The sequence below is a fragment of the Gymnoscopelus microlampas genome (genome assembly GCF_963454915.1).
Source record: "Gymnoscopelus microlampas genome assembly, chromosome: 8".
NCBI lineage: Eukaryota > Metazoa > Chordata > Actinopteri > Myctophiformes > Myctophidae > Gymnoscopelus > Gymnoscopelus microlampas.
In genome coordinates, this window is record NC_139945.1 from 51154174 (window position 1) to 51171337 (window position 17164).

Consider the following 17164-nt stretch of genomic DNA (forward strand, 5'->3'; position numbering starts at 1 on the left):
AGTACGAAATAACATTTGTGCGAGTCTCTGCTCACCTGTGAGCTCTAAATGTGTAGATGGGTTCAACGTCCAGCGCAGCATTCCTGTAGGAAGACCAAAGTGCTTTAGTTTTCCATCAGCCCTGCTACTACCGTTGAGTTAACCATTTTCAACCTGGCAAACCTCCTTATTTTGGGCATGTCATTATAGTCAATAATTCAATTTAAAAAAAATCCCACTAAAGTACAAACATCTTTGTCTCCTGGCGGAGACAAAGATGTTTGTACTTTAGTGGGATTTTTTTTTAGACTCTTTTCAAAGTGACACATGTATTTACACATGTATTTATAGGCCGCTATACGTCACTAGCCAATCAGATCACACTATTTCACTTTGAAAGAGTCTTAGCCTCTTTCAAAGTGAGGTAAGACAGGAATAATCACGAAATGGCTGAGCAATGGCTGACAATTGGATAGGACACTTACACAGACAGGACAGATAGGACACTTACATAGACAGGACGGATAGGACACTTATACAGACAGGACGGATAGGACACTTATACAGACACTTATACAGACAACATTCCCAACACAATTCTGCTGGCGGAGACTTGTGCTCCGAGGAGCACTTTTTCTAGTTTCAAATTGATTTTACTTAAAAAAAAATATAGGTTTAATCAGTGGTCTACGGACTCTCCAAAATCGGACCCAAAACGGTGGCCTGGGTGACTAGGGATCCTTACTTCTTGGAGTGCATGGCCTTGTTGAGGTTCCACAGTTTGAGCGTTCCGTCCTCGGAGGCTGTGAGCAGCACGGGCTCTTCGGGGTGAAAGGTCACAGCGCGGATGGCATCAAAGTGGCTCCGCAGCGTGAAACGAGGGTTCCACGTCTTCTTGAACTCCTCACGGTTGTCCTGCATCTGACAGCACACACACACACACACACACACACACACACACACACACTTTAGGATGGGGGGGTTATGCGAAGATTCCGAAAGTCGATTTTCAAAAATACTGAAAATAGCTGATCTACAAGTTCGCAATACGTTGCAATGTGACGCACTGTGACCTTATAGTTTGGCTATTTTCGCTATTGTTGCATGACACCTTTAAGCGCTTAATCAGAGTTTTTTTTCACCTTGATTCAATATAAATGATAAAAAAAAATGTACTTCTTTGTTATTCTATGAATCAAAAAAGCAATCAATAGAATAATCACTAAGAAGATCAAATCAACAGTTTACAGCTCTAATAAATAAGTCCACTCACATCCATGGAAAGGTCATTGTCATTGTTGACAGTGAGGTCAGCCAGCTCGCCCAGGTTCATGTCGGCTCCGGCCACGGCGTCCATGATGAAGACGTCAGAGGAGAAGCCCAGAGCGCCACCTGCAGGTTCCAGAGAAGGGGGGGGGGGGGGGGGGGGGGGAGTGCACCGGTCACTGCTGTCGCTCCGCAGCAACAATACCACCATTCTTTATTACATCACGCTGTCGAACACACACACACACACACACACACACACACTCAGTCTCAGAGATGTTAGGCTACGTTTTAACCATATGAACCCTAACGTCCCTATTCTGGGGGCGAAAACTCGGCAGAAATAGCCGATCTACCAGCTGACAATGTGTCCCGTTGTGAACTTGTAGACTGGATGTGTTTGACAAAGAGATTTGGTGTTACATGAAGGTGGTCAAGTATAGAGCCCTGAGCAACACTGGTCAACAAAGTATATAGAGTTTAAGCGCAACTTCCCTCATCTTCTGAGGAGGAATTTAAGTCTCCTTTACGTGAACTTAGAAAAAAACAAGAGAGATAAAGAGAGAGAATGCAAGACAAACCAAAACGATAAATGCTAAGACACGTGATCTACAACCATGCGAATAGGAGACAGGGGAGAGTGAAGATGAGCATTTGTGATGGAAGAAGGGGGGTGGGAGGGGGGAGGTCCTACACTGTAGGAATGGGGGATTCTTACCTTCCCCGGAACGAGCTGGTCCTGATACAGAGGGGGGTGGGCAGGGTTTGGGAGGGAAATCCGACATCATGCCCTGTAACTTGTTCCTGCGGTTTTCTGAACCCGGCAACGAGAGAGAGAGAGAGAGACGGAGAGAGAGAGAGAGAGTGACAGGGACAGAGAGACACAGAAACAGAGTGTGTGTTGTGTGTGTGTGTGTGTGTGTGTGTGTGTGTGTGCGTGTGTGTGTGAGTGTGAGAGAGAGAAAAAGAGAAACACACAGTCATGCAGAGAGATAGAGTGAGGACAGAGAAGGGAGAACAGATGGAAGAGAGACCAAGAGAAACAGACCCGTAGGGAAGACAAAGGCACAGAGGCAAATTATGGTACAATTTATACTGCACAGGAATAGAAATACATGTGGAGATGCCTGGAATATGTCAACTATGATTGAAAAGGAACAGATAGCGAAACGGGAAAATATAAATAAAAGGGGGGGTGAAAGACGGTAAATGTGCCTCAGAGTATCTAAAATGTACGGGAAAGCCTCATTAATACTGCATCTCATGATGGTGTCACTCACGGATTTTCACATTTCAACAGATTTTCAAGCCGACGGCTAACAATGCTGGTGGGCATTCGGTGGCGCAGGGGGAAAAGTTCCTGAGCACCACTGCAGAGACGAGGGGTTTGATTAGTCCGCGGTATACATCCGGCTTGGCCAGGCACTCCAACACACACAGCTGGCCGAGTTTGAGGGTGGGAAGCCGGCATGGGAGGGCGATCTCTGACACTGCATTAGTGACTACAATAGTTTGGTCAGGGCAGCTATTTGGCAGGGATAAGCGTGTTCCTCCATACACATTACGCCCTCCCAGTGAAAGTCCTCACCAGTGAAAAGAACCGCCTGGCAACTTCATGTGTATCAGAGGAGACACGAGGTTGTCTGCACGCTCCGCTCAAAAAAAAGATCACCAGCACACACTTGAATTCCTTTTAGGATCTGTTATTTATTGATGCCCCAGTAGCAATTCAAGACACGGGCGTTTCGGCCCACGGCCTTTCCTCAGTGGCTGTGGGCCGAAACGCCCGTGTCTTGAACTGCTGCTAGGTCATCAATAAATAAGAGATCCTAAAAGGAATTCAAGTGTGTGCTGGTGCTTTTTTGAGCAAGTGTTTCATGCCAGAGTGTGAACTGAACATTTTAACTGACAAGTGCTCGCAGTCTCTTTTACAAGTTATCCCGTCTACACCACAAAGGGGGTAAAAAGGAAAAATCCAATCAATCATTAGCCGTTGGCTTAAAATCAGTCGCTTTCAGTGAGTAACACCATAGTGCAAGGAAGTATATCTGAGGCTGAGGACAGACAACATGCACGGTGTCCTTTGAGCATGATCTCTGACCAAAAGAGACTCACAGAGAAAACAGGAGTGAAATCACAGCTGAAAGAGCGACAGGATCGACAGAGTTCATGAAACAGGCACAGAGAGACGAGTGCTTGGGAATGACAACAGTTTTATTTGACAAAAAAGAGGAGATGCCAGGACAATAGCGAGAAAAAGATGGGGGGAGGGCAAGAAGAAGGAGGGGGGGATAGATATATACACTGGTGGCAGTGATGGAGGCAGTGGTGCCAATGCTGGCGGCAGTTGGCGGTTTGCTACGGCAACAGCGTACCTAACTCCCGTCCGTCCCCTGAGATCCGGGCCTCTCCCGCACCCTCCCCCTCCTCCCCCGAGCCCAGGAAGTCAAACTCGCTGAGCGCGTCCTCCGAGTCGTCCTCGTCCTCATCGTCCTCGGGGTCCAGCTCTGTGGTCATGGGCTCCGAACCCATCTGCAGGGACAGGACCGTGCAAGGATGCAAGAGAGGAACACACAGAGACGGAGGGGGGAGATTATTGAGGAGAACAGCGGAGTCATGGACATAAGTGTATTTTTTCTCACTATCATTTTATCTGCATTTTATGTATTTTTATTTAGGATTATTTTTCATCATTATCATTATTTGTCATATGTCTTCGCGCTTTTTTGTTTGCCATTCCGTCTATGTACATATAGTGCTTTTCAATCATGATTAATAGGCTCTATTCACAGCAGCCATATTATGAAGACATTCACAGGTGTTACCAATGATACTAATGAAGGCTCTGTTCCATTCATGGGCAAACAGAGTCAGGGTGATGATATTGTGCATGTTGGCTCACTGGAAACACTCTGCTACACCAGTGGGTCTACAGTTGGGGTCCAGGGACCCTCATGGGCTTCCAAATGGCCCCTTACGGGTGTGTAACTCTGAGAGTGTACAAATGGAACCAAATGGACCCGTATGGGTCCATTTGGTTCCATTTGTACACTCTCAGAGTTATGGGGGTCGTGGAAACCACTGTGCTACACTAAATGGAACAGAGCCTTCATTAGTATCATTGGTAACACCTGTGAAGGAAGTGATAATATGGCTGCTGTGCATAGAGCATATATACAAATATTCCCACATTTCCATGGTAACGGACATGCTCATCTGTCTAGATAACATTACGTTACCTTTAGTCATCCTTTTCATTAACCATTGACTAATTGCATTATTAAAAATACATATTGCTTAAATAAAAGAAAGTCCTTCTCAAGCCGAGCTTCAGCTTGTACAAGGCTTCCTTCATGACAGTAAACATACCTTGACGCGGGACTTTTTGTTCTTGCGTGGACCGTCGATGCAGTCCGTGGCCATGCCTTGAAAGTCATCTTCTTCGTCGCTGTCATCCTCATCGTCATCCTCGCAGCCGTGCAAGAACGGGATCTTGTCGAGAACTGAGCCACCCAGACGCTCCTTAGAGCTTTCCTTCCCCGCGTTCCTAAATGTGTACACACACACACACTTTAACCCCTCTGCTCCCCAATGCACAAAGTATGTGGTTAAATTAACCACTTAAACCTTACAGTACATACAGTACTTCGTACAGAACCTTGCTAAGTTATTTACTTCGGGTCATCGCTATGTTCCGCAGGATCTATGTTCCCCACTTACCTTAGGGTTAGGTAAGCGGGTAACTTAGAACCTTGGGAACATAGATACGCCCCCCTCCTTTCTTCCGTCCACACCAAATCTCTTTGCTGAAACTACAAGGTCACAACGTGTCGTGACACGGTGTGTTGTGAGCTTGTAGATCTGCTATTTTTGACGAATGTTTGCCTATCATGACATGCCGAGAATAGTTCATGTAATATAATGTATGTGGTTAAAAAGGCAGAAGAGTCTGCACACTGCAAACTGCTCCCGTACAGTGTGTTCAGTCTGCCCGTGACAAAGCAACAAAACATCCAAGCATGGCCAGCTACATTGTCGTTGATAGGGTCTATGCACAGCAGCCATATTATCACTTCCTTCACAGGTGTTACCAATGATACTAATGAAGGCTCTGTTCCATTTAGTGTAGCACAGTGGTTTCCACGACCCCCATAACTCTGAGAGTGTACAAATGGAACCAAATGGACCCTTAAGGGTCCATTTGGTTCCATTTGTACACTCTCAGAGTTACACACCCGCAAGGGGCCATTTGGAAGCCCATGAGGGTCCCTGGACCCCAACTTTAGACCCACTGGTGTAACAGAGTGTTTCCAGTGAGCCAACATGCAACAATATAAGCACCCTGACTCTGTTTGACCAGAATGGAACAGAGCCTTCATTAGTATCATTGGTAACACCTGTGAATGTCTTCATAATATGGCTGCTGTGAATAGAGCCTATTCGCTGTTGATTGAAGTGTTATTCAAGCGCTCCTACCTCCACCCTCCATCAAGCGGCAGTTTTTTTTTCATTAGTGTACCAGAAAATGAAAAGGGTAGGGTTAAATAGCACAGTTCCAGTACGGAACAGAACTGGAATTATGAGAAGAAAGAAGGGCAAAGTGGCAATGGTGAAACAAAAACATAAAGCTGAAGCTGAAGCTTCACCGCGTCACTGGAGTGCTGAAAGAAGTTGAACCCAGCTCAGCTTATGATTTGTAGCGTGTCACGCCCATCATGCAGTGGTCAAGTGTCAGGCTTCAGTTTGTGGCTTCATGTCGCTGGTTTCCACTAAAAAATGACTTGTAGCCTGTTGCTTTGTTGCCGCCAGTCTGAACACAGCATTACAGAATGTCAGATTTATGACCACACTGTCAAGTAAGCGCAGTGTTTAATGTCAACGGCCATGCAGCTGCCCACATGCCTTAACCCAATCTGTGTCAAAGAAATGACATCATAGTTCTAAGAAAAGGAGAACGCCACACCAGTTTTCATATGTGTGAGAGAGAGAGAGAGAGAGAGAGAGAGAGAGAGAGAGAGAGAGAGAGAGAGAGAGAGAGAGAGAGAGAGAGAGAGAGAGAGAGAGAGAGAGAGAGAGAGAGAGAGAGAGAGAGAGAGAGAGAGAGAGAGAGAGAGAGAGAGAGGAGAGAGAGAGAGAGAGAGAGAGAGAGAGAGAGAGAGAGATAGAGAGAGAGAGAGAGAGAGAGAGAGAGAGAGAGAGAGAGAGAGAGAGATGAGAGAGAGAGAGAGAGAGTGAGAGAGAGAGAGAGAGAGAGAGGATGAGAGAGAGAGAGAGAGAGAGAGAGAGAGAGAGAGAGAGAGAGAGAGAGAGAGAGAGAGAGAGAGAGAGTGTAGTGTGTGTGTGTGTGTGTGTGTATGTGCTACTTACACATAAACTGAACTTTATTTTATTTAAACAATTAAGCCTATAACAATTTTTCTAAAATAGCAGATCTCAAGTTCACAAAGCATCGCAACACGTTGTGACCTTGTAGAGCTGCTATTTTAGAACGTTTTTTTTTTTGTTTTACTTTTGAAAATGTTCACCCCATAATGACATACAAAAAATAGGGAGACCAGGTGAAAGTGGTTAAAAATCTAAACACATACAGTAGGTTGCATGATTGCAGATACCGATGTTGTCAAAAAAAGTCAAATAATGGCAGAGTGAACACATTTTTGCTGCTTAGTTTGTTCAATGATTCATTGATATATAAGAAATGAAAAAAATTATTTAAAAAAAAACCTCTTTGCGAATATTAGGCTCTATGCACAGCAGCCATAGTGGGAATGAATTGGGCCCCTTCCTTACTTCCTTCACAGGTGTTACCAATAATACTAATTAAGGCTCTGTTCCATTTAGTGTGGCATAGTGGTTGTCTTATTTTCAAGGACCCCCATAACTCTCAGAGTTACACACCCACCATAAGGGGCCATTTGGGAACCAAAATGGAGTGTTTCTAGTGAGCCAACATGCACAATATCAGCACCCTGACCAGAATGGAACAGAGCCTTCATTAGTATCATTGGTAACACCTGTGAAGGAAGTAAGAAGAGGCCCAATTTCTTTCCAATATGGCTGCTGTGCATAGAGCCAATTAACCTACATGAGCAAGATTAAGTCGGTTATCGGTTGTAAATATTCAATATATTTGGGGTTAATTGCCCAGCCCCCAGACTGGAGTCTCACCTCTTAATCTGCTCCTCTATCTGTCTGACCAGCAGGGACTCCCCACCTGCCAGGGGTTCAGGCTCTGGTGGGGGGTCGCTGGGCGGGGGGCCGTTAGCCTCAGGGCTGCTCCGTCCCAGTAGGGAGCGCACGCGCTTTGAACGCATGTCCAGGATGGTGTCCGAGTAGCCCACCTCCTCCAGGTACCTACACACACACACGTTTGTATTACTTATACTTGTGAGGACATCTATTTTATTAATACAATTTTTACAGTTTTTTGCCATTTCTAATCCCAAAGCCAAAAATAGTTGATTTAATGAAATTCAACTATACTTGTGGGGACATTTGACTCACTTGAAGTATAGTAGTATAGTATACACATACACACACACACACACACACACACAGAAACACACTAATTAGCCAAGCTAATGTACACAAGGTGTACGTATGTAAACCAGATGGAACACAAGTGCAAGTACATCATGTCGATAATAAAAATCACACCCAGTGTGAAGTGAGCGGTGTTATTTAAGGTCCTCACAGTGATGGAAGCTCACTTTAAAAAAAAGTAGTTTTTTTGAAGTGCGCGGTGATATTTATAGGTTATGAATTTCATCATGCGTCTCGCTAGCCAATCACAATACTGAGCAAATGGTCTGAATACTTATCAGCCAATCACAGTACAGCGAAAGACAAATTTTCACGACGGATGGGTCATGGATCCCAACCCCACTTATAGGAGCGGCTACACCGCTCAAAAAAGGAAGGCTTACTTGCGTAGTAGCTGACGGCCCTCTTTCCAAGACATCTGATTGGCTTGCTCAGAATCTGACTCAGCAGGCCCATTGGGTACTATGGGAACAAGGAAGAACTGGTCATGATATATAAGAAATACTAATGTTATAAATGATAAAAAAAAAAAAGTCCTGCTTCTCGATTATTCAATTAACCTACATAAGCAAGATTAACTCAGTGACTGTTCTTAACACATTAACCGCCAAGAACGTAGTCCTACGGTCCGTTAAATCCAACTGTTAAGCGCCGAGACCGTAGTCCTACGGTCCGGGTGTTTTTTCCTTTTTTTTTCAATTTTTTTTATTTTTTTCAATTTTCTAGGGGGACCATTTTCAGTGTAACACCACCGGAAGTGACCCGGAAGTAATATCCCGTTTTTTGTTTCCCGTCGGCCTTCATTCTAAGTAACACCACTAAAACTATTTTAAAACCAGTGTAGTTTTTCCTCCTCGCATTTCCCATGTTAAAGGTGTAGTGAAATGAAAAATATGTTTTTCACACTTTTAGAGCATATCCGTGGTCATCATATGGGCATACCTAACAATAGATGCCAAAAAAAAATGAAAAAAAATCATTTTTGTGTATTTTTACATCTAAAGTCCCCAAAAAGCCAATCTTAATTACTTCCTGTAAACGAAAACGTGCTGCGTGATGACATAATACAGCCTTCACGAATATAAATGAATCTTGATTACATGCACCTGTTTGATTCCCATAGCTGCACGTTCTTCAAACACAGCTGATTTTAATTACAGAGATACTCCGTTTTGAATCTCATTGAAGATGAGTGTATTACTCATTTTAAACTTCATCTGCACACTAAAATATGTATCTGAAAACATTATAGGTTAGAAATAAGCCAGGTAGTAGCAAACGTGCTTCACTGGCCGTCTCTCTCTCACTTGTAAACAAACACTAGCCGTGTGCCAGCACGGCTGAAGTGATTGAGATCCAACGTCCCATAGCCTGAAGGGATGGGACCTTCTGATTGGTTTAGAGTCGTAGAGCCGACGTTTCGGGCTGAACCTTCAAAATAAAATGACCGAAAATGTCACTTCAGTGCGTCTTTAACATAAACGGTCAGAACTCAAACATGGCGGCTCCTTTTGACACGCGGTCTCGACGAGTACACAAAGGGACATGTGCAGGTTGTTTACAAACAGTGGATCGCGGATTCTAAAGGATTTTAACGGGGCCTATGGCGACTTGAAAAAAACAAAAAACAACAATAAAACCTTGGCAGTGGTGAGTACATTATGAGATTAGCCCTTGGCGGTGGATGTGTTAATATCGTTTTTGATATGTTTTTGTCCAATTGCCCGGCCCTACAAGGACCCCAAATGTATACACATTAGGCCAAAATTCAGGGTGTGTGGCCGGGGATAACAGAGAGAGTGACATTAAACTGTTCTTCATTTTGCTGAGGACCCTCTGGGGTCCACTGTTGTAATACATACGTTGTTCTGCCTCCGTCTCGGGCTTCTTGTCTCCAGGACTCTGGTCACCGCCAGTCTTCAGCTTCTGATGCTTGGCCCTGCAAGGCACACAAAACACCACACGGGGGCAGCATTACAAGAGAACTCCCTCTAAAAAGGAAGAAGACATCCAAAGCATCTCCATACATACAGAATGCATGTGTGTGTGTGTGTGTGTGTGTGTGTGTGTGTGTGTGTGTGTGTGTGTGTGTGTGTGTGTGTGTGTGTGTGTGTGTGTGTGCGAGTGTGTGTGTGTGTGTGTGTGTGTGTGTGTGTGTGTGTGTGTGTGTGTGTGTGACTAACCTCTCCTGTTTGAGAGCATATTCCAGCATCTTGATCCGTCTAACCAGGTCCTGCTTCATGTTTTCCTGCCCTTTCCTCTCGCCTTGAAGGAACGCCACCTGAGCCTGAAAATACACACAAACAAACAAACACATACAGAGCAAAAGAGAGGTTGGTAATGGTAAGGCACATATCCACTGAATGCACACGTACACGTTAACCCAGTTCAGAATATATCACATCTGCCTGAAGCTGTTGAAAAGCAGACATCGTTTCATTTAGTGGTGCAAACTAACTGGATTTAATTTATTATGAAAACAATCGATTGAAATACAATAATAACATACTGTACTGAAATCTAATAGCTCAAATTATGATCTTGTAGACAGGCTATTTTCTATAGTTTTGCACATTGTACAACAAATGATAATAGGACATCAGTGGTTCGCTCTAATCGATTTAGTTGATTTATTGATACCGTCTATAAAAAAACATTAAAAAAAACAAGCTTCTGGATTATTCAAATAATCTGAACAATTTGACAGAGTATCGCTAAGAAAATAATCGATCGTTGCGGCCCTAGTTTTCATGCTCACTATCGAGTTGTTTATTTGATTCATGTCAACAAAGTTTCACATAAAGAGAGGGTAGGATTTAAGGTTGAATTCTCCGAAAACCAAAAAGGAATAAGTAGAGGGTGGCTGTTTATTTTTAAACTCCTGACCGAGCTCTCACCACACACACACACACACAAACATCTGCAGCAGAGAGGATAAACACGTCCTGGCCTCGCTCGCTCACATACCTACTCTCAAGTCACATCCTTCCTCTCTCTCTCTATGCTTCCTTGCTCCAAATTTGCTTCCTTTTCCATTTTCTGTGAGCTGATGGGAGACGGAACAGAAAGCCTTGCGTGTGTGCAGTGGTGGAAAGTAACTAAGTACATTTACTTAAGTACTGTACTTAAGTACAATTTTGAGGTATTTGTACTTTACTTGAGTATTTCCAATTTCCAATACTTTTACTTCTACTCCACTACATCTCAGAGGCAAATATTGTACTTTTACTCCACTACATTTACCTGAAAACTTTAGTTACTAGTTACTTTTCAGATATAAACTATGATATAATAAAACATACATTAACCACTTTAGTCCTATTTTATACCTAGGATATTTGAAAATAGCAGATCTACAAGCTCACAACGCGTCGCATCGCGACGCGTTGTGAGCTTGTAGATCGGCTATTTTCAAATATTTTGTACTTTTACTTTTGATACTTTAAGTACATTTTGATGCCAATACTTTTGTACTTTTACTCAAATCAAATTTTAATTCCGGACTTTTACTTGTAACGGAGTATTTATATATTGCAGTATTGGTACTTTTACTTAAGTAAAGAATTTGAGTACTTTTTCCACCACTGTGTGTGTGTGTGTGTGTGTGCGTGTGTGCGTCTGTGCGCCACTGGTCAAACTGGTCGATACTCGGGACCCACCACAGAGGAAGCAACTGGGCCTTTAGAGCTGTTATGAACATTCTTCAGACTACCGTTTCTCAACATTGGGTCCAGGGACCACCAGCGGTCCAAATGGACCCCTTACAAGTACAGAATTTGGTTCCAATGGTACACAGGATTTAACAGTGTAGATTGGGAGAGATACATTTTTTTTATGGTAACAAATGGGGGTCTGTGGCGTGGACTAATTCATATCAAACTGGGGGGTCCTTGAAATTAAATCTAAATGAGAATCACTGCCTTAGAGCAGTGGTTTTCAACCTTTTTCATGCCAAGGACCCCTAAATTGATATACATTTGGCCACGGACCCCCATTTGAAAATGTTTTGTGCCAGAGAACGCCAGAAGCAAATATATCAGTTAATTTTCACTTTAAAAAAATATAAATATTCAAAGATATGCACACTTTTTCAAGGTTTTTCAAAAATAGCCAAAGCTAAGTGCTTAAAAGTGATTGTGACGCTATTAACTAATTTAGCTGGGGACCCCCTGGTACTCCCCCAAGGACCACTGCTGGTCCCCGGACCACCGGTTGAAAACCACTGCCTTAGAGGTCTCCTCCTGTGACCTGCTTGAAGGATCTGAACAGGCATGGATCCCTGAAGGACCCTGGAAGGTGGGAAGGTGGTATATTATTGGGTTCAACTCATTTCTCCTGTCAAACCTGCTACCAACCAGGTGACATCTGAGGACAGAGGGGTGACTAAACCACAGTGTATGGACTAAGTTCCAGTAGAAAGAAACCAAGAGAAGGGTTTGTAGCAGTCCAGCGGCAACATGGTGCCCTCTTCTGGTCGGGGTGAGATACATGCCAGGAACCACAGTGAGTCCGGTTTTAAAAAAAAGTAGGTTAATGAGGAACCCTCGCTCCAGATAAGCTTTTCATCTCTGTCTGAACTCTGTCAGTGGAAGGGACAATGATTGGGCAGATGCCATCGCCATCGTCGTCTCCATCTCTCCTCGTTTGACTTTGTGTCCATCTCCCTGCCTCGCTCACCATGCCTTGCCAGCTCCCTCTGCCAAGCGGAGCTGGATGCTTCCACTCCACTCATTTCACAGTCCATTTACCCTCTGCATGCCTGTGTGTGTGTGTGTGTGTGTGTGTGTGTGTGTGTGTGAGAGAGATTCTGCTCCCATACTCACATGCAGTCCCCTAAAAATGGAGCAGCCTAAAAAGTGCCATCTCATGGGACAAGCACTCGGTCTACATGAGAGTACAGTCAATCATCCAGGACAACACACACACAGTCATGTAACCCACTACACAGGCTACTGAAGGGTGGAAAAATATGCTTAGCAAACCTCACTTCTGCCGATGGTGAGCCGTCCTGCTTAATGCAGCACGGTTTTACACGCTAATCTAAGCATCCCAGAGATCCCCGTCAAAGTCGGCACGTCAACGACGATGTGTGCCTGATCCGAAAGCTCTTTGGATAGAAATAGCTTACTAATGTCTACCCTAAACTGAGGTCATATTGAATGACAAGCCTCCTGAAAGTAAAACACGAACACGCCGCACAACAGTGGCATTTAGTGAGCCTCAAGATCCAATAATGGCGTTTACTACAAGGAGCATGTTGCAAACAGATTTAATTTTCAACTACCCACCAACGGGAACTGCAAATAACCAATAAAGAACCACATCTGTGTTGTACTGTACAAGAGGTATTACTTGAATTATTGTGGTCATGCACATGGCTACATATTTAATGACAAACACCATGCAACAACAGAGGACGCACAACAGATGAGCACACACAGTCTGACTGGCTGTGCACGTGATTTTACACGCGATCACACACGCACACACACACACACACAACTTTAAGATGAGATGAAGTACGCTAATGTCACTTTAACCCATTTTGGGTTAATAAGAATATGAGAAGGGCTACTTGGGGGCAAGTATATTGCACTAGCGTAGATTCAAAGAAAGAGCAGGGATCGTGGAATGTATCTAGCTTGACAGTGGGACAAGCTATAACTTGCTTTCTCACTCACTCACTCACTCCCCACCACACAGACACACACACACACAGATAACCATCAAACACCCCTGAATGACATTGTCACGCTGTGTTCTGTGTTCCTTGTGAGACAAGTTCCCACCGGCCTTTTCCTACACCGGCGCCCAATAATCTCACAACTTTGACATGGCTTCAGTTCATTGGTCAAACAAGATGGCAAGTCGCGTACAACAACACAGGCGTGCATACATACCCACTTACACAGAACCGCGAGCACACACACGTGTGTGCAAGCACAAAAACGAGCATAGGTCAAATAGTAAGTAATAGTAACAAAGTAATGGCTTTGTCAGATATGCTAAGCTGAGGCATGTCATGACTGTGTCGTTATGTTTGTACCACATGCCTCACCATGTTGCGTAATTGCCATCCTCAACCATTCCATCATGAATCACAATTACCTAAAGGGATTGTTAAGAGAGTTAAGTGGCGTTTTCTGTTAAAATAAAGTGTTCAATAGCTCTAAAGTCTGATAGTTATCATTGCTATAGAGTTTTTGTTTAGTAACAGGGGTCTACCCATCTCTCTCCAGCTCATTGGTAAACAGAAAATACATTTTCAGGTTGGGAAACCAATTTCATCCAAAATGAGAGAACTCAGACAGATAAACAAGTGAAATCGGAATAAACAAAAAACAAAAAAACGAGCAGACAAATGTGAAACTGGAACACTATAACATTGAAGCTGAATAATGGGTTCACTTTCCTGTTTGGATGAAATTGATGACCCACCTGAAAATGATTATTATATTACATAAATTATTCAAGTACTGGAAAGATGGGGAGACCTCTGTTACTGAACACTATAGCAATGATTACTATCAGAATATAGAAGGGGGGGAAAACATTTTGTTTTAATCAAAAAATATCACTTACAGCACCTTTAATATTGATCCTCTCTTTTCTCCTCCATCCATTTCCTTTCTTCGACTACACAATAGTGCTAATAGGACTGAATGGGTAACATAGGACAGGTTACACTCATTTATCTATCCAAGTACACCTATTTATGAGGCTAACTCAAGGGCAGGAACAAAGTTCGAAGATGGATGTAGAAAGATGAGAAGGGTGTATATGAAATACTGAAACCAGGGCTGGTGATTCAATCAACACAATACACCAACAACATATCACTTGTTTAACAGTGGCAATAGAGTAACATCAATGAGATTCCATATAACTCTACGGGGTTATGCCAAAATGATATATGAGCCATGGGCTAAAATCACTGACCATATTAAACAGTGGCCATTTTGCTCTTACGTCCTAGTCAGGAGGTGGGAAACCCCAGCCTGTGGTGTGTGACTATAGACAATGCTGAGTGGACACAAAATAAAAGGAAACAGTGACTAATCTCTGGTTGGTTCTCTGTAACATCATAATCTGGTTGGTTCCCTGTAACTTTATAGACTAGATGTGTTATTTGGGTTCTGTAGATGAACAAGTTAAAACTAAAACTGAGAAAGCAACCTCGTTGGGAGCAAACCTGCAATATGGACAAAATCAACCACAATATTTTTGACCAACTATCTCAATATGGATATTGTGATTTGTGACGATACTGTGGGCATGACTATTGGAGCTTTCACAAAACATTTACATAAATAGGCATAATCATCAGTAATTACAATATAATAACTAAGTGAGTAAAGACAAATAACAGAGCAGCTAGAACAGTCAAGTTTACAGAAAGAAAATTACATAACTTTACTGTAATGCAGCCTTTAAACCCAGAAAAAGACAACATTTAGGCCAATGCCATATCACAATATTGATATGATATGATATGATAATAACAACCAGATATACAGTCGCATAACATGATATCAATAAACTGTATTGCCCAACCCCATTTCATTGTAATTCCATTTGATCTCTGTATCCTGCAGGTGACTGCTGGTCTAGGGGTGCAACGGTTAATTGAACTAATCAATGATCAATAATTTAATAAAATAATCTATTGATAATCGCTCCCTGTTTTGGGCATGTCATTACTTACTTAGAGGCGACAATTTTTATTACTAGTGAAAATAGCCAATCTACAAGCTTGCAACAACACCTTGTGAGCTTGTAAATCGGCTAATTTAACTATTTTTGCGCAACGCTGTTGTGTGATGAAGAACAAAATAAAGCTTATGTCGATTTGTTGATCAATATTAAAAAGTACATATATTTTTAATGGCTTCTATACAGTGGTGGTAAGTAACTAAGTACATTTACTTAAGTACTGTACTTAAGTACAATTTTGAGGTATTTGTACTTTAATTGAGTATTTCCAATTTCCAATACTTTTACTTCTACTCCACTACATCTCAGAGGAAAATATTGCACTTTTACTCCACTGCATTTAAAACTTTAGTTACTAGTTACTTTTCAGATATAAATTATGATATAATGAAACATACATTAACCACTTTAAACCTATTTTATACACAGGCTATTTGAAAATAGCAGCTCTACAAGCTCACAACGCATCGCGACGCGTTGTGAGCTTGTAGATCGGCTATTTTCAAATATTTAGTACTTTTACTTTTGGTACTTTAAGTACATTTTGATGCCAATACTTTTGTACTTTTACTCAAGTCATTTTTTTATTCTGGACTTTTACTTGTAACAGAGTAGTTTTATATTGCAGTATTGGTACTTTTACCACCGCTAAACCTTTTCAGAGCCTGTGGCCCGCCGAGGAGAGCAGACACATTTAGCCTACTCCGTCAGAACAGAACCACTCTCCTGCTATCAGAACAGGGTCAAGGGCGGCTTTCCTTTCCTCCACCATCTCTTCTGCTGGCCTCCCTCCATCCCTTCATCTCTGCATAGCCCAGGAGAGAATCAATGAGCCAGCAAGTAGAGCACTCAACTTTTCTGGGACAGTGTTTTTGGAATCAGAGTGCGTTTAAGAGTGTGTGTATGAGAGAGACGGAGAGAGCGAGAGAGACAGAGAGACAGAGAGACAGAGAGACAGAGAGACAGAGAGACAGAGAGAGACAGAGAGAGAGAGAGAGAGAGAGGGACATCACAGAAGTTACTGCTTACTGCCTGTGTATGTTTGGATGAGCCTCTACCAACATGCAGTCGAGTCAAAAGACATGAGAAGTAATCCATTAGAGTGCTATGCTAAACAAAGAGTGCCGAGAAGGAATAACTAAATAACACAGACCCTTTCGCAGAGTTGTATGAAAAGAAAGCCTGGTCTAAACTGACACACACAGAGAGCATGTATTGCACTCACTATACACCGTAAAATCCTCAGTGTTAATGGACTCGTACAGGCTATAAGCTTATCATGGCTGCAAGTGTGTGTGTGTGTGTGTGGGGGGGGGGGGGGGGGGGGGGGCAAGTGGCCCATACTGTAAGAGTACAGTACATAAGGATGTCATATTGTGTGGGAGCACAGGGCTATTAATTATTAGACACACAAGTACCCAGAGGCCCGCTTGGCCACACTCAACAGGAAGTGATGTCATCTGGGTCACCAGTATTCTATGCTGTGATACTACTGATGTCACTAAATGCATCTAAATGTGTCTGAATAACCCGTTTGCCTTTGAACCACAACAACCTTGGCGTCACTATTCTGGGTAAAAAATGGCAGGTGTTCCACCTGGTCCAAGTTTAGCATTAAGGTTGTTTTTTTTTATTCAAGAGAAGGAGACCAATGTGCTCTGTC

At 42.9% G+C, this 17164-nt stretch overlaps 1 protein-coding gene across 2 annotated transcripts in view; it reads right to left on the minus strand.

Annotated features, from left to right (window-relative positions):
- strn4 (striatin, calmodulin binding protein 4) overlaps positions 1-17164 on the minus strand; it is a 31494-nt gene that overhangs the window by 10888 nt on the left and 3442 nt on the right. Inside the window, exons 2-11 of one of the 2 annotated variants that reach the window (XM_084063841.1) lie at positions 9972-10075; positions 9651-9727; positions 8172-8250; positions 7414-7599; positions 4615-4792; positions 3621-3777; positions 1964-2059; positions 1253-1371; positions 725-894; positions 36-83 (exon numbers count right to left, since the gene is read on the minus strand). In XM_084063841.1, coding sequence (XP_083919967.1) covers positions 36-83; positions 725-894; positions 1253-1371; positions 1964-2059; positions 3621-3777; positions 4615-4792; positions 7414-7599; positions 8172-8250; positions 9651-9727; positions 9972-10075 — 1214 coding nt within the window. Of the gene's footprint in view, positions 1-35; positions 84-724; positions 901-1252; positions 1372-1963; positions 2060-3620; positions 3778-4614; positions 4793-7413; positions 7600-8171; positions 8251-9650; positions 9728-9971; positions 10076-17164 lie in introns of both variants that reach the window. The other variant, XM_084063840.1, reaches the window with a different exon arrangement.